At 33.5% G+C, this 18,318-nt stretch overlaps 1 protein-coding gene across 1 annotated transcript; it reads left to right on the top strand.

Moving 5' to 3' along the window:
* Positions 1-529: 529 nt before the first annotated feature.
* Positions 530-16,683, top strand: LOC121976080 (putative glucose-6-phosphate 1-epimerase). Its single transcript, XM_042528079.1, has 9 exons — positions 530-751; positions 3,586-3,660; positions 8,746-8,802; positions 8,890-9,050; positions 9,188-9,322; positions 15,502-15,604; positions 15,679-15,778; positions 15,873-16,103; positions 16,379-16,683. Exons 1-8 carry the CDS (start codon positions 659-661, stop codon positions 16,082-16,084), a joined length of 936 nt encoding a protein of 311 aa, XP_042384013.1. The 5' UTR covers positions 530-658; the 3' UTR covers positions 16,085-16,103; positions 16,379-16,683.
* Positions 16,684-18,318: the final 1,635 nt, after the last annotated feature.

Genomic DNA, 18,318 nt, shown 5'->3' with positions numbered 1-18,318 from the left:
TGATCGATCCAACATTCAACGTGTGCAAGTTGTGCTCGCACATGAATCAACTTTGGTTCAGTAAATCTGAGCCCCTTGATTTGCATCTATCCCTACGCACCCACGCGTGAGAATATCTCCCCATACATATATTTACGACATCAATACATTTACCATAATTTAAACCAATAATAAAATTAAAAAACTTCTAACATATACATAATAAAATCTTTTCATTTTAACATCTTTATTCCATTCATATGTCTAAGAACAATATCCATGTATTAACACCACTATGATTATATTGCTCTTGAGCGAACGTATGACCTTATCTCAGTTTTTTTTTGTATTATTTAACTACTAAAGTCAATGGAAGTTAAACTATAATATACAACAGTCAAGAAGCACGTTGCCGCGGCACCATTTTGAAGGCAATTGGACCAGCGAGAAGAGCACCGCTGAGGCAAGCGAACGGTCGAAATCCATCCGCACAGATCACGCATCCCACCTGACCCGACCCGACCCGACCCCTTTTTCTCCTCGTTAGAAACCCACCTACCCCCGCCTTCCTCCCAGCTTTCCAAGTTCCGATATCTGCTTCTGGAAGGGAGGCGAGAAATTCGCGACGAGGTGCAAGCTCCGCCAAGTCTTTAGGGTTCTAGGTTATGGGAGTTGGGCGATGTCAGTCGAGAAACCGCCGGTAGAGATCTGCAAGGGCGTCAATGGCCTCGACAAGGTCGTGCTCAGGGAGGTCCGCGGAAGCTCCGCCGAGGTTCGTTCCACATGTCTTCCTCTCCTTCCCGCGACCTGGATCCGTTTGTTTCGCCGTTTTGTTTTCTTCTTCTTTTTATGACGCTCTTGTTAACTTTGCCTCGTGATCGTCGTATTCGTGGGCATGCTGGATCTGATTAAATAATATGAGATCTGATGCTCTGTACATCTTTCGACATTCGTATTTCACCGGTTGTGTTGATCTACGACAGTTTTGAAGTTTTCGGCGGGTTAATTATCTGCTGCTTACTCCTGGTAATTATTGTGGAAATTGATCTGGATAACACGACAGCTTGTGTCAAAGGTAAATTTGATGCAATACTTATGTTCTACGTGTACATTTGAAGATTGACACCTGACTGAAGGAAGATATGCTAATGATGAGGGGTCGAATAAATTCTTCTTGGTCTTTTAGTTCTATTGCTACGATGTTTAGCAAAACTTTGTAGAATGTTGTACCTAATCATTTCATGATTCATGGCCTATAGTGCAACAACATCGAAGAAAATTTTCGTTTTGATTGATTGATTTTTTTTTTTCCAAGAGCTTAACCTGTTTGAAAATGGGCAAATTCGTATACTTATTTGTAGGTAAATGAAAAATTAAGCTTGACACAATTGCAAAATGGTGCAATTCAGCCTATAAGCTTTTCACAAAATTAGGTCGGCTACTAGTAATTCCATAAAGCATAAGATATTTAATCATATGATGAAGAGCGTGTTTATAAAACATTTATTTTAACACCCTTTGATGGTGAAGAAAGTTTAGGCTTGAACCTGAAGCAAAGACTTAACTGTAAGATAGATCAAAAGTTTCATATGCTCGTAATAGGTGGTTAACAATAAGGAAAGGGAGGCTAATTATTATAAGAGTTGAGATTCAATTCATGACTTGCTTGGCAGTAGGGAAAGAACTGATTGGGCATCCTTAGTTCTAACATGTTTTGGCTACTAGGAATTCTCATAATTAATGTTCAAGGTTTGACAAGCCGATATTACCGAATGGCACCGTCTTAATAGGATTAGGTTTTCACGTGTCTTTATTGTAAACTGAAATTCAAGCGTGGACAACCTCAGTAGTTTTGTCAACTATAAGTTCCCATGATAAGGATATAGCAAAGGGAAATAACTTTCTATAATTGCAACTTCTTAAATCATGGCTTCTGTTCTTTAACTGTGATAAGCATTTGATTTTGATGTCAATCACTTCCAAAAGAGCATAGACAGCCAGTTTGAGCACTCAAATTGTTTTTTATAGTTAGATATAAAAAAGAGGTGAAGATAATGTGTTTATTATCAAACTAATTGTAAAAAGTAAAAAATGTGCTTTTAGAGAATCATATGCAACTCTTCTTTTTAGAAGTTCTTAAAAACCCTAACCTCTATTTTTATAGAACTTCGAAAGGCATTGACAATGCAGTTAGTTATTATTTTTTAATTTTTTTTATATTGACGATTTTTCCTTTCTTTGCTATCTGTTATTGGGCATAATAATCTTTAATAGATTGGCTAAGAGACTTAGCGACACTTTTGCATGTATAAAAGAAGAGGTATACTAATTATTCAAATTTTTTTTATGAATATAACTCTTGCATTGCAATTTGTAAATTTTGTATAGATTTTAGTTATTTGATAAAATCTTCCAAAATTAAGGAAAAAAATAATGTTTAGTCATCTGAGAGGAAAATTAACCATACCATAAAAATTTTGGAATACCTGATATATTTTTATAATTTTCAAACTTTAAAGCTGAAATCCATTTTTATTTCTCAAATCCTTCTTTCAATGGAACACATTTGTTTTTAAAAAAGATTCTTCCGCCTGCCAGGCAGCGCCTAAGAGTTTTAAATGCCATTCCCGTTCGGTTGGCATGGGTAAACCATATTGTTTTGTTTGCCAATTGAAACAGAAATGAGAACCACACCGATGATACATACTTCAAACCACTTCCTTTGCTACCTGTTGATGTGGCTCTGCTTCTTCGTTATAGGATGAGTAAATAAGTGAAGATTTGGATTTGGGACCAAAGTCCAATCTAAACCATTGTTCTCCCCCTCCTTGATTCCACTCTTTTCGTCCACATTGGTGTCATTAGCACCACTTGTTGACTTGCCAACACTATGTTGATATGGTTTCATTTTGGCTGGAGATTGAAACTTTGGTTCAGAATGGAACTTTAAACTTTGATTCCAACAAAGTATGATTTCTGGATTTGTGGTTTTTAAAAGATTAGATGCAAAAAAATTCTTTTTTGAACTAATTCTTTAGTTTCAAAATTTTCTTGCCATATTAAGTTTAGATGGTTCGTTTTCCTATAGTTTGGTGGTTAGGAATTGTGAGGTTTTCTCTTGCTTGAACTTGTAGGAAATACTTGTCAAATTTAAAATAATTGAATTAGATTTTAGGATTGTGGAGTGAATATGAAACCACAAACTATTGGATCTTTCTGTTGAGGATAAAATGTAGACAAAGGGCAAAAAGAGAACATCTGACCCATGATTATATGTTGGCTTCACCATATACTTACAAGTAACTGTCTCCTAAAATTTTGTCAATATCACGCTGCTATGCAATATCCTATTGTAGGCCATGGCCAAAGTATACAAGCTGTATTTTAAAAGAGCTTGTGACTATTCCTCATGCAGTAACGGTAATCAAATATGGAATGTTATTGTACCTTCCATCACTAACTTTTTGTTGACTAATTATGCCAATGTTTGGCTACCTGGTTGGTCCATGTCTCTATTAAAGGAGCAGCAAATCACTACTTTTCTTTTTTTTAACATTAGCTATGATATCAGTTTAAGGTGAGTATCTATTTCTTATTCATTTGCAGGTGTATTTGTACGGAGGTCATGTGACATCTTGGAGAAATGACCATGGTGAGGAGTTGCTTTTTCTCAGCACTAAGGTATCAAAACTATGTCCAATAGTTGAGATTTAATTGTGGAATTGGTCAGTTTATGTTGCAGATCAACTTAATTCAATCTTATCTATGACCTTCTGGTTGAGATTCAGTACTGTTATATAAAGATATTATATGAAATATTTGTTTTGGAAGTAGTCGTCAACTTGTAGACAAGGGATAGGTTCAACAACCTGTTCTGGAAACTTGAGTTGCTTGCATATCACATCTACAGTTTGAGAACTGGTGCCAGTTATTAGTATTATTATTATTTCTAATTCATCTGAAATCTAATCAGTCACTACATGATAGTTTTTTGTTGCTTGAGGAATTAAGAACATAAAACTAAAAAAAAAAAGAAGTGCATTCTGAGACCTTAGAGCAAATGATGATGGCAGGAATAGAGTATATAAGGTTGGATCTGTCAAACTCGTTTGGCTTCACTATTCCCCAAAACTCGAGCTCTTATGAAATTAACCAATTTCTATATTTGTATCGTTAATTTGATTCACTCCAATTTCCTAGCACATGAATTGATTAGATATTTTTTGTTGCAAGCAGATTCAAACTAAGGACCCCTCCCCTCAACCATGTAATGTTGATTGGCTAATCATTATTCCCAAAGGCTCAAGCTATTAGGAAATGTACCAATGTATATATTGCTATTGTTAGTTTTTGATACATCAAGTTCAAACCTCTTTTTGTAATAAACATGCCTTGCATAAATGCATTTATTATCATCTAAGTTGGATCTATAGTAGGTTGACAATTCACTATCTTGTATAAACTCCCAAAACCAAAATTCAACCTAATTTAGTTGAATGAACCATTCCAATCTTCATTATGCTGAAATTGCAAGAAAAGTGATACTAGACTTTAAAATCACTTTGTCAACCTGGATTTTAACATGCTTTTGAAGTAAAAGACATTTGAAGTCAACTTAGGATCCACACACAATGCTTAGCTTCATTTTGGAAGCATTTATTTGAAGATTTATTTTTTTGTTACTTTGGATGATAGGACACTGAGAACAAGAAATAAAAAAAAAAATATACATTGGATTTCATGATAGCATATGAATTTATAATAACTAATATGTGTTTCAAGAAGACAAAAGAATACTTGGTTATGCTCAAAAGTGGGAACAATAAGTTGCAAATTAACTTTTTTACGATTATGAAGAGAGAAAAATTTGTAAAGATTGAAGGTTATCTCTGGAGAAAATTTAACTCCAACATAGGATAGTGGTGTTAGATACGCACCTCAAACATAGTATCAGTAGAAGAAAAATGTTCATGATTTTTAGGATCAAGAGGTGGAAGTTAAAGAAGTGAAGCAAAGCATCTTTAAGGAGAGGGTAGACGATTAGAATATGACATGTGATAAGATGATATCAAATTCGAAATCAGCTAAGAGCGTACTCAACAAGTCAAGAGGATGAACATTGTCAAATAAAAAATCTTGGTAGTGGAATGAGGGAGTACACGAGAAAGTTAAAACAATATGTAGTAGCTAAGAAAGAGTAGTGACGGAAGCCAAGAATGAAGTTTTCGAACATGTATATCAACAACTTGATACAAAAGAAGAAGAAAGAAATATTTAATATAGCTAAAGCAAGAGAGAGAAAAGCAAAGGGCATTACCTAAATAAAATGTATTAAAGATTAATTCAGTAAGGTACTAATAAAAGATGAAGAAATGGAGTGATAAAAGAGAGATTTTTATCAACTTTTTAATAAAAGTGTAGGTGGCCTATCTAGCATAGAAAATTTAGAGGAGTATAAAAATTTAAATTTTGATGGGAGAATTTAAATTTTAGGCGTAAATGGTTGCAAAATGAAAAAACTATTGAAATGGATGATATTTCAATAGAGGTATGAAAAAAAACGATGAACTAGGTAACATCGAACTTGGGACGACTAGCTCGGTCCCACGGAAGTTTTCCATCGGTTGCGGCGGACGACCCAGATGCCCAACATCTCGTGGTTGCGCGTCTTATTTGGAAGAAAAATCCCTGCAAATGCACTATAGTTGGGGATCGAACTGCGGATGGCTGGTAACAATTTAACACTCTTCCGCTGCACCGTAGTCCTGGGGGCTCCAATAGATGCATGGAAGTGCCTAGAGAAGTAGGGTAACTTATGACATTTAATCTAATATTGAAAATGAAGAAATATCTTATTAATGGAGGTTAAGTACTTTAATCCCCTATATAAAAATAAAGAAAACATATAAAATTGTGCGAATTATAGGGGTATTAAGCTAATGAACTCATGAAACTTTAGGAACGAGTTATAGAAAAAAAATTAAGGAATGCGACCATATAATTGAAAATCATGATATTCATTTGGAAAAGAAATGTGTTAGTATAGCGTGTATTTAGGGTTGTAAACGAGTCAAGCCGAGTCGAGCTTTAAGGTGTTCAAGCTTGTTTGATAAAGTAACCGAATCGAGCCGAGCTTAAAATGAACCAAACTTTTGAAATGATTGCTCAAGCTTGGCTTGATTTATTTATCATGAGCTTGAGCTTGTTTGAAGCTTGACTTGAGCTTGGTTCGTTTAGATGTTATCGAGCTCTTAATTTAAGTTTGACTTGAGCTTGGTTCGTTTAGATACTATCGAGCTCTCAATTCAAACTTGTTTGATTGTTTGAAACTTTTAGTTGTTTGATTGGTTATTGTGCTTGATAATTTAAACTTATTTGTTTATTTTATTTTATTATTTATTTAGCATATTGAAAATAGTTTTATTAATGAATATGGTTCATGAACATTGTTCACGAATGTTGTTCAACATTGTTCACGAACGTTGTTCACGAACGTTAACGAGCTGAGCACATATGTGTTCAAGCTTGTTTGTTTAGTTTGACGGATTGTTCAAGCTTGTTTGTTTAATCAATCTTGTGTATATTGAACGAACATAAACAAGTTATTACCAAGCCGAACACCAAACTTGTTCACGAATGCTTGATTCATTTACAACCCTACGTGTATTGAAACAATTAAAGATATATATGAGAATGTAATGAGAAGAATAGAGATTCTAGGCGGATAAACCAATGTGTTTTCTATAAAGATAGGGTTGCATCAAGGATTAACTTAAGTCTATATCGTTTTGCATTATTTATGGATGAACAAACGGGGTCCAAGATATATTACCATGGTGCATGTTGTTTGTAGATGACATTGTTTTGGTTGAAGAGATACGTGAAGGAGTAAATGCTAAGTTTGAATCATGGTGGGAAATAATGAAAGTAAAAGAAGTAAAATGATTTTAAACTTAGTAAAGACATAATATGTATGAAATTTAAGTTTAGTAGTAATGAACATAATAAGACAACCATTAAGATAGGAGATGATGGGTTACTAGTAATCGAGAGTTTGAAGTATATAGGATCAATTTTATAAAAGGATGGAGGTTGATAGAAGTAACCGAGAGCTCAAAGTATAGAGGATCGATTTTACAAAAGGATAGAGAGTTTTACATAGAATGCAAATAGAATGATTGAAATGGAAGAGGGCATCAGCTGTTCTTTGTGATTGTAAGATACCTCCAATGGTTAAAGAAAAGTTTTACAAAATGATAGTTAGATCTGCTGATTTATATGGAATTGAATGTTGGGTTATAAAATCAAGCATACAAGTAGAAGATGAGATGAATGTGCATATGATGATGGATATGATAAGAAATGAGAATATATGAGGGAAAGTTGGAGTTGCTCCTATCAAGAAAAAAATCCCGTGAGATGGGTTTAAGATGATGTTGACATTTATTTAGGTGACTAATAAATTCCCCAATTAGGCGATATAAGATTATGACAAACACACATATTAATTGAGGAAGTGGGAGAGCAAAGAAGACTTTGTTAGTAACGATAAAAGAAGATAAAATTCATTTAAATATAAATGAGAATATGGTAGGGGATCGAGCCTAATGACATAGGAGGGACCATATAGCTGACCTCACTTAGTGAGATAAAGACATTGTTATTATTGTTGTTGATGCTAAGTAGTAGACTAATGCTCCCTCTACTTGAGGGGAGGAGGGGGAAGGAAGGTAGCCTGTTGGGAGAGGGGAGAAGGGAAGGAAGAGATGGGATAGGTTTCCTTTGTTTTGTCTACTTGAAAAGATAGGAGAGGACACATGGTATACAACTTTTACTTATCCAAAAAAAAAGGAGAAAAGATTGGAGAGAATAGGAAATGATAACTTTAACAATTCGATTTTGTCATCCCAAGACATTCAGGGTTGAACCAGTCTTTTCAACACTTGTCCTCTCTTCCGTCAGGAAAAGAGATCCAAATTCTTCCTCTGTCTACCCTTTTATTCCCCCACCGAAGTGGACAAGAGAAATGATTGTGTTTTCTCCCTTCCCTCTATCTGGGCTCCCTCTCAAGTAGACAACATTTATTCTGATGCTTGGTACTTTCTTGTGTTTTAATTAAGTTGTTCCATAGTTATTTTCTTTCAAAATTTGTTGTATGATTGATATTGCTTTAAGTTTGTATAAAGTAGTGTCGAATCCACAATGATCAATAATTAACTAAAAAGCTGGTTGAAGAACGACTTCTTTTGTGTACTTCTATCACTTCATAAGAGTTGAATAGATGATCTGATCTTGATTTCTTCTTAAAGTGAACTTACAATTTGAATTACAAACTCCACCATGTTGGGGAAGCCCTTATGCTCATCAAATTGTGAAACTGTTAATTCACAATCGTAAAGCTGTTCACACATTTTCACTTTGAGGTTGATTCTGCATTTGCATCCACGGCTCTATCCCAAGGTATGCCTTTGTAAAGTGAACTTACAATTTGAATTAGAAACAAAACAAGACTGGGAATAATTTCTTTTGCTTCAACAAACTCTGTCCAAGACGTGATTTCTCAAGTCTTAGAGTAAACTGCTAGGTTTGTGGGAGCATGACATTCATATCTATTACTATTCTTACATTTGTGATTGTTTTACTTGATTAATTTAACATGATAAAAGAATCTGCATGCTGTAATTAATGATCTGAGAGTTGCCTCTCAACCCTCTCTTTCTCTTCATCACACAACTGTTATATAATTTTTCCTTGGTTTCCTTTTAGGCAATTTTCAAGCCTCCAAAAGCTATACGTGGTGGTATCCCAATATGCTTTCCTCAAGTATGACATTGTTCTTCTTATCGTGCCCTTTATTTTTTTTTCTTCTGGATTTATTTATATTATTCAGCTAATTTAAGAGAGATACAGTTTGGGAGTCATGGAAATCTTGATCAGCATGGTTTTGCAAGGAATAGATTTTGGAGTATTGATACCAACCCCCCACCTTTTCCTACTGTTAGCACCAACAAAGCTTTAATTGATTTGATCTTTAAACCGAGTGAAGAAGATCTCAAAACATGGCCTCATAGGTACTAGTAAAAAAGATGCATTCATTTCTTACCTATAGTTTATCATTCTACTCTCTTTTGGTAAAAAAAAAGGGAGTTTGGACTACTTAAAATTTCCAAACTTGATGGCTGCTGCTGCTGCTGCCTTCTTTTGGTAGTTATGAATTTCGTCTAAGGATTACTTTGGGACCTGGAGGAGATCTAATGCTGACATCACGGATAAGGAATATTGATGCAAAGCCATTGTCCTTCACGTTTGCCTACCACACCTACTTATCTGTTTCTGATATCAGGTAGCATAGATGAATTTGTATATATTTTTTCTGTTTATACTATTGTCATTTTTAAGAAGATATATTTGGTATTGACATGCTTCACTTACATCTTCTGGCTTTTGTTCCTGTGTGTAAATGCTTCTTTTCATGTAATAACAAAAAAATTTAAACAATATTTTATTCTGCTTAATTTATACTTGGTAACGAAACACATGATTATTTCTTGCTGGTTCTAACTCCTAAAATGCCAATCGGGACTATTACAGATACTTGAGCTATGAATTGGCTTATTTCCCATACCAAAATCCTTATTCCTCAGTAGGTATTTTGAATGTTTAAGATATTAAGAATTTTAGCCCGGGGTGAACTGCATAGTCAGGATTTTACATGCATTTATGTTTACCTGCGTATCCTTGTTATAACAAGTTTTTTTTTTAATCCATCCTGTGCCCTCTTTAAATGATTGCAATTATATGCTCTATCAAGATGATGCTAACAGCCCAGCATAAAATAAGAACTTATGATCAATGATTGAAATGTTATGTTGTTTCAGTTGGTATGAGCTGCCCTATATCATTTGCTAACCAAGATACTTTTTCCTATAGATGTAATGTTTCTGTTGATCTATATCACATAGTAGCAGACTAGATTCTCCATCTCTTGGTTGTTGTTTGCTGACTTTCATACTTTAATTGTTCATCTTCTATGTGTCGGATACTAACACTTGGACACTAATATTTCTGGTGCACACTCAATATCCTTATTAACAACTTGTAAATTTTTCTTTAGATACTCTTCTTGTACTGTTGGATCTTCATTTGTGTTGAATACAAGTATTTGAGTCCTAGTAACATAGTACTAAAATATCCTTGCAAGAAATGTTGCCTTGATTGCTTGAATCCACCCTGCTAATTTTGCTCTGTCCACTTGGCTCGCATCCTTGTTTGATTAGCTCATTGAGTCCACTTGGTCTCTGTCTGGTCCAACTGATTAGCTTACTAAGCTCACCTTCTCTTGCTCGGGTTCATCTAGCTGTTTGATCTGCACCGTCGGTCCTGGTGTTGCAGATCTTCAGCAGAAGAGAGATTTGGTATTATGTGGAGTTAATAGGTTCAAGAGTGAGACAACGTGATATGCCAGTGGCACATATAAATGCTGGTAACCAAAATATAACGCAGTGTCAAATACACAAAGTAATTATGACAGAAGGAAACTAACAATATTAATCATCATAAGTATCGCAAACACATCAAATCTAATCACAACATATAAATCCAAAACAAGCAGACAGCAAGAAGTCACAAGCACTAGTTAACCATTCACCCATCCAAAGTTCACCTTTGACATTGAAATAACACAAGCTAGTTATTAACTACCAGTTAGCATTAGAATGTCACAACTACAATTCATCAACGTCACCGGCAAAACATATTCAATTATACCAAATTATAATCCACCTATTAAAGAAAGCTATATTTGTTAATATTGATATTGGTTATTCAAAAACTTGGTGGTATCAGATCAGCATGATCAGTTGGCTAGTAGTCAGTAAGATTTTTTTTCTAAAAAATACAAAAATATAAAGTTATTTGATGTATGAGACAACAAATATTTTAAAATTTAAAGAATGACATGTTTTATATCTCACTAAATATAATATATATAAATAACATTAAATTAATAAAATCAGACTATTATTTAATTAATTAAGCTAGTAATATAATAATTTGACTATTCATAACATAGTAATTAAATAAAAATAACTGAGTAGTAAAAGTCATTTATAATTGTTTCGAAATTAGTGATGATATAGTGCTTATTTTATCTTTGACCATAAAATGTTTCCACATCACAGCAAGCCCTGTTTGGGGCGCGAGCAACAGGGTGATGATATAGTTATTCCAAAATTAGTGATGATATAGATTTTTAAATGTTTACGCTATAGATATTGATAATTAATTATGTAACTTATATCAACTGAAATTAAATAATTTTAGTAATGAGTGAGGTAAACAATCTAATGTGGATTATATTTATACCAAGTAGAATTAGAAATCTGATATGGTATAATCAATAAATCATAATAATTTAGTATTAATATATAAGTATTATTTCAATATTGATCTAGTAGTGACTAAAGGACAATTTTTTTTTAATAATTCCAATATTAATGATGATACTTTTTTCAATATTAATAAACTATTAATAATATGAATATTAAGCTGACATCTTTTTCCCAACATTAATAAACTATATATTAATAGCATGGATCATGTAAGTAGTCTAATTAGTTTTCAATTAATGAATTATATCAAATACTACAACAATCAAGCCTTATCCCACTAGGTGGGGTTAACTATATGAATCCTTTTACACCATTGAGCTTTATCTCCTACTATATCATCTATACTTAAATAAATTATATCTTGTTTCATTGTTGCTAACCAAGTCTTTTTTTAGTCTTCCTCTTCCTCGTTTGATATGTATGTTTGTCATAATTTCACATTACCTAACTGGAGCATTTATTGGTCGTCTAAATATATGCCCGTACCATCTTAAACGTGTCTTTCGAAGTTTTTCCTTAATAGATGCAACTCTGACTTTCTCTCTAATGCTTTCATTTCTTATTCTGTGCATCCTCGTATGTTCACACATCCATCTTAATATCCTCATCTTTGCAACTCTCATCTTTTGCTTATGTGCTCGAGGCATAGCCTAATATTCAACTTCATATAACATAACAGGTCTAAATGTGGTTTTGTAGAACTTTCCTTTAAATTTTAGAGATATTTTACGGTCACATAAAACACTCGACGCTCTCCTCTATTTTAATCATCATGCTTATATTCTATGTAAGACATCTCTCTCAATCCTTCTATCTTTTTGTAAAAAATATCCTAAATATTTAAAGCTCTTGGTTTTGGGTAATTCGTCATCTCCTATCTTAACAATTGTCTCATTATATCTAATATTGCTAAACTTAAATTTCATAAATTCTGTCTTTATTCTACTAAGCCTAAACATTTTTCCTTCTAGTGTTTCTCGCCAAGATTCTAGTTTATCATTTACTTCTTTATGTGTTTCATATACCAAAACAATATCATTTGCAAACAATATGCATCACGATACTGTATCTTGAATGTGTATAATGAGTTTGTTCATAATTAGGTTAAAAAGATAGGGACTTAGAGCTTATCCTTGATGTAACCCAATCTTTATTAGAAATTCTTCAGTCTGAAGTCTTTATTCTGGTCGTTACATACTCGTACATATCCTTAATTAGTATAATATATGTTACGCTAATATCTCTCTTTCCTAGAATTCTCTATATAATTTCTCTTAAGACTCTGTCATTAGATTTTTCTAATTCAATGAATATCATGTGTAGATCTTATTTTTACTCCTGATATTTTTTAATTAATTGTATAAGATGTATAACTTCTATTGTCGACCTTTCAAGCATGAAGCCAAATTGATTTTCAGTCACATGTGGTCTCCTTAATCTTTTTTTCTATTACTCTTGACCAAAGTTTTATGGTATGATTCATTAGTATAATACTCGTATACTTTGCACAATTTTGTACGTCTCCCTTATTCTTATATAAGGGAATTAGAATACTTACCCTATAAATAATTTTATATATCATTTAATATCTTGTTTCTCTAGGCACTTCCATACGTCTATCAGAATCCAATGGTTTTTTCATTGTGCATACTTGTTCTACTTATGAAGTTTGAATTCTATGATAAAAATTTAAATTTCTATACTCATTTGATCTACTTAAATTATCTAAGTTAAGTCGGTCACTTAAACATTCATTAAAAAATTTATAAAAATATCTCTTCCACTACTTTTTTATTTTTTTTATCGTTTACTAGTACCCTATTGCATTTATCTTTAATATATTTTATTTGGATAAGATTTTTTACCTTCATTTCTCTTATTTTAGCTATTCTAGAAATGTCACTCTTTTTTTTTATCCAATTTTTGATATAATCGTTTAAAAATTTCATTCTTTGCTTCATTCACTACTTTCTTAGTCTCTTTCTTGGTTATTGTATATTTTCTTAAGTTTTCTTTGTTCTTATAAATATATAATTCGTCATAAGTTGTTTATTTTTCGTTCACTTTCTTTTATACTTTTTCATTCCACTACCAAGATTCCTTACTTAGTGATGCATGTTCTTTTGACTCACCGAGTATACTCTTAGCTACTATTTTTAACTTTGATAGCATCTTATCTCATGTAGTATAAGTGTCACCGTATTTATTTCACCTAATACTCTCCTACCTTCTTCTTAAATATATTTTGCTTCTCATCCTTTAACTTCCACCACTTAATTCTAAGAATCGTATATATTTTCTTTCTATTAATACTATGCTTGAGGCGTATATCCAATACTACTAATGTATGTTGGGTAGTTAAGCTTTTTCCAGGGATGAGTTTGCAATTTTTATAAATTTTTGTATCATTCTTCCTAACCATAAGAAAGTTAATTTGCGATTTATTATTCTCACTTTTGAATGTGACTAAGTGTTCTTTACTTTTCTTATAAAATATATTACCTAATATAAGGTCATATGCTATCGCAAAATCTAATATAGTTTTCCCTTTTTCATTTAGTTCCCAAAATCTAATATAGTTTTAAACCCATAACCTCCATGTACCCTCTTATATTGCTCATTTTTCACTCCGACATACTCATTTAGATCACCTCCTATTAAAATTATTTAATTTGGTAGAATGTTTTGTAATACTTTATCTAAGTCATCCCTAAATCTTGATTTGGTAGCTTTGTCTAATTCTATTTGCGATGCATATATGCTAATTATGTTCTTAATTTCTGGCGCCACTATTATCTTAAGGGCTATAATTCTATCTCCTCTTCTAACTACTTCTACAACTTCATCTTTTAACGAACTATCTACAACAATATCCACTCCATTTCTTGCTTTACTCTTTCCTGTGTATCATAACTTAAAACCCGAGTTCTCTATCATCTTTGTCTCTTGTACGCATAAAATATTAATTCTTCTCCTAATCATCGTATTTACTACTTTCATTCATTTATCAGTGAGGGTTCTTATGTTCCATGTTCCAAATCTTAGACTATTAGTTTTCCTATCATATTTGTTTTTATCCAATCTATGGCATGAGAACTATTGCCTATTTAACACTACACCCAAGTTCTCATAGAGATGTAACAGTCCTTGCTAATACAGTCGGATACTGTAACGGGAACTCTTGCATATTTAGCACTACACCCGAGTTCTGGAAATATAGCAGTCGTTGCGAAGACGTTACAATCGAACCTTACAACGCGCAACCCTCCTCTTTTGTCCGTGTTTGGGACCGACCATGACTGGTTTGTCATGGACGGAGTTATTATATCAACTAAAATCATTAAATTAATGATGTAAATAATCTTAATCAATTTAATTGTTTCTTCTAAGTAATACTATTAATCTAACATTGTCTAATTAATCAAGTAAAATCATATTAACATGGAACTTCCTAGACCTGTAAGTTTATTTTCAAAATTCTCTTCCAAATGAATTTTTTTAATCATGCAAGCATGGTTTCCATTTTTTCCTTTTTGCACCTCAACTTCATTGAAAAATACTATACCAAAAATTGTTTTATATAAAAAAAATATTATTTGTTAATTTTTTTTATTATTCAATATTTACTGAGAAATGATTATATAGTTGATGATGAAATTATCGACTCTAATATGATCAAAAATAGTTAATAAATGTTCTTTTTAAAAAATAAGTTTTATCAAATATCTATGGTTATATCGTTAATTAACTATAACCAATTTTTATTAATTAAATTCAGTTGTCAATCAAATGATAAGTTACCTATTACATATGCTCAATTTTTACCTTTTCATAACTTACACTTCATACTGTATTAAGTATAATCCTAATTGTTGACCCGAAAAACGTTAACCTTAATCTTATGTTGTTACTAATTTCCAATTATACTATTACATATTGTATCTGTTATTACTTATTACAAACACTATATCTTTGTTAGTTACAATAACCAAATTTATAATCGCTATTAGTTAAGTTGGTTAATTGATGACTGTTTTTTTCTTCAAAATATTTATGGATTATGGAATAGTATGTGATCCTTTTATTCTTGTGATACATATTTGTTTGCCCTCAAGATCAATTAATGTTTCAGTGAAGTAAGGGTTGAAGGGCTCGAGACTCTTGATTTCCTTGATAACTTAAAAGCCAAGGAGCGATTCACAGAACAAGGAGATGCAATCACTTTTGAATCTGAAGTATGCACTTGAGCATGGGCATGATTATGTTTTGATCTATAATCAATCTTTTTTCTGACTTCTCTTTATGATAGGTGGACAAGATATATCTGGCGACACCAACCAAGATTGCGGTTATAGATCATGAAAAAAAACGAACATTTGTTTTGAGGAAAGATGGGCTTCCAGATGCAGGTAAACTTTGGGGCCTTTAGTGGTTTTGCCCCTAGGCAGGTTTACAAAAGAAGCTAAACCTTTTGGTTTCATTTTTTTTTGAATTTGTTCTCAGTGGTATGGAATCCTTGGGAAAAGAAGGCCAAATCCATGGCTGATTTTGGGGATGATGATTACAAGCATATGCTCTGTGTGGAGGCAGCAGCTGTTGAAAAGGTTATCACTCTCAAGCCTGGTGAGGAATGGAAGGGCAGGCTGGAGCTTTCTGCTGTTCCTTCCAGTTATCGTAGCGGACAGTTGGATCCTCAAAGGGTGCTTCAAGGATGAATTATAGATGTCCTTTATGGTGAGCTAACTATCCATTTTGCAGCTAATTAAATGACAGTGGTATTTATGTAACTTGACCAGCAACTTTCCTAAATTGAGAACCTCGTGGATTGTTTTTTGTTAGGGTTCTGCAAGTCGTGTTCTCTGAAAGTAATTAGTATCGCATTAGATACTTGTTTTCTAACCACTCTGCAACAGTTTGGAGATTCCTGGCCTAATTATTTAGACAGTTATCAATGTGTATCATCTAGTATCATGTCATTTATTGATATGGCTGTTTTTTTGGATATGCAGGCACTTAAAATGGCACAATGCTTGGCAACAAGATAATTTTTTGTTTGTTGGAGCAAGTCCATCACTATCTTCAATTGCTTGCTTTTCTGTTTTCCCGCTCACTTTGTAGGTTTGTGAAGAGAAACTACTTGATGTGATCAATGGGAAATGTCAAATGCTCAGTAAGTCTGACTTGTGTTTCTTTTCTGGACTGTTGTCATAAAGCTTGAAATTTTGTATCGTTGGAGAATGGCTGGCTGATGCAGTTCACGTCTCATACTATGTTCTCTCGTCAAAAGGTGCTATTCTACAATCTCTTTAACAAATACTTGAGTAAATATTCTAATTTGTTGTATTTGTTCCATTAGTTACCATTAGTTACACTTCATGCTAACAAGATTCTTGTTAATATCTGTTAACTGATTCTGTCTCAGTTTGATCTCTCTTGTTATGAGTATTAAAAAAAAGTCCTATTTGCTGGGCCCACTAACCACGGCCCTGCATTATAACACGAGGATCGGGTATTAAAGAAGTCATAAAGGAGTCGTGCTACTTCCAGCAGTGCACGAATAAGTCATCATAAATGGTTGCAGGGGGAAAGCTACATTTTCATCGTACTGCAGTTGCCTTCTGCTATTTTTTTTAAAAAAAATAAAATTAGTGTACGAGAGCTGATTCGAGATTAACTGTTTTTAAGTTTATTTATTTTATTAAAAATTTAATCGAGTCTTTTTTTTTAAGTTTTATTAATAGTGTGATTATCTTTATAAATAGTTAAATATTTATTTAATATATGGAATTTATATTATCGTTTTTTATTTTAATATTTTTAAATAATTAAACATTATACAAATATATAAAATCTTATATTTTTATGTCCATTTATAAATTATTCATGAATTTTATTTATGAATATTAGTAAATTAAATTTATTAATATTTAAATTGACTTATTTTATATACTTTATTATATTGAATGAATATGAATAATTTTTTTAATCAAGAATTAAATTCATTTATAAAAATTTAATTTATTTATAGTCCTAAAATTAAGTTCTCATTCATGTAAAAATATGATAATGTTCCTGTCTAACGTCTTTCATTATTAGTCTTTCATTATTGGTCTCATAGTTAGATGAAGGTAAGTTATATACTGATCCGGAGATAAGAATAGGGGATCTCTTTTTTGGGGAGTCAACGTCACGTGGAAGTCTGAGGACCAGGTGGTCGATCGGATAAGAATGGACCGACCTGACGGCCGAGAAAAGGTGGGATGGATCGGCCGATCGGAGAAGGGGGCTGACCACTCGGCCGGTCGACTGATGTCTAACTGATGGCAAAAGGCGCCCCGGCGGGAGTCGGGGTTCTGACGCTCGTTGAACAGGATCGAAGGGCCGAGCGGATGGCACGCTCGGCCGAAGACATAAGGTAGCATACTGCTAACAGTCTCCACAGAGCACCTTACCGAGAATCTCCCAAGTAGACCACTATATATGACCGGCCGGACGTAAGGCGCGTGCTGGCCGACCGGACGCCCGGCAAGGAATAAGGAGAAAAGGACAAGGGACATCTTCTGATAGTAGACATGCTCTATAATCCGGCCATACTCCAAATCTTATGACAAGGGGTTCCGCTGTCCCATCGAAGACGTGCTTAGACTGTAGCAGTATGGTGTCAGGTAAGCTTGCTGACAAGCCCTTACTAAGGTATGGGCTGGGGACACGTATCCGTCTCGATATGCGTGCATGGGCTCCTTCCCAGCTTTATATAAGGACTCTCACACTTCACCGGAGGTACGCCTTCTTGGATATTCGGAGCTATTTCTCTGCTGTCTACTTGCCTGACTTGAGCGTCGGAGGGTCGTCGTCGGGAACCACTTCCCGGCCCGACTTCCCTGCAGGTTCGCCGGAGGTTCGTACGACCGGTCGGGGATCAACGCCAGCAGTTGGGAGAGCGTCACGT

The sequence above is a fragment of the Zingiber officinale genome, chromosome 4B (genome assembly GCF_018446385.1).
Source record: "Zingiber officinale cultivar Zhangliang chromosome 4B, Zo_v1.1, whole genome shotgun sequence".
Classification (NCBI taxonomy): Eukaryota; Viridiplantae; Streptophyta; class Magnoliopsida; order Zingiberales; family Zingiberaceae; genus Zingiber; species Zingiber officinale.
The sequence above is the reverse complement of the archived record's forward strand: the minus strand, read 5'-3'. Positions and strand labels throughout refer to the sequence as shown.

What these genes read in the sequence shown, in the direction of transcription:
- LOC121976080 (XM_042528079.1), top strand. Translation starts at nt 659, where the DNA reads ATGTCAGTCGAGAAACCGCCGGTAGAGATCTGCAAGGGCGTCAATGGC. An exon ending in TCCCAATATGCTTTCCTCAA is followed by an intron (nt 8,803 to 8,889) that starts GTATGACATTGT and finishes AGAGAGATACAG; the next exon opens with TTTGGGAGTCATGGAAATCT. An exon ending in AGATGGGCTTCCAGATGCAG is followed by an intron (nt 15,779 to 15,872) that starts GTAAACTTTGGG and finishes ATTTGTTCTCAG; the next exon opens with TGGTATGGAATCCTTGGGAA.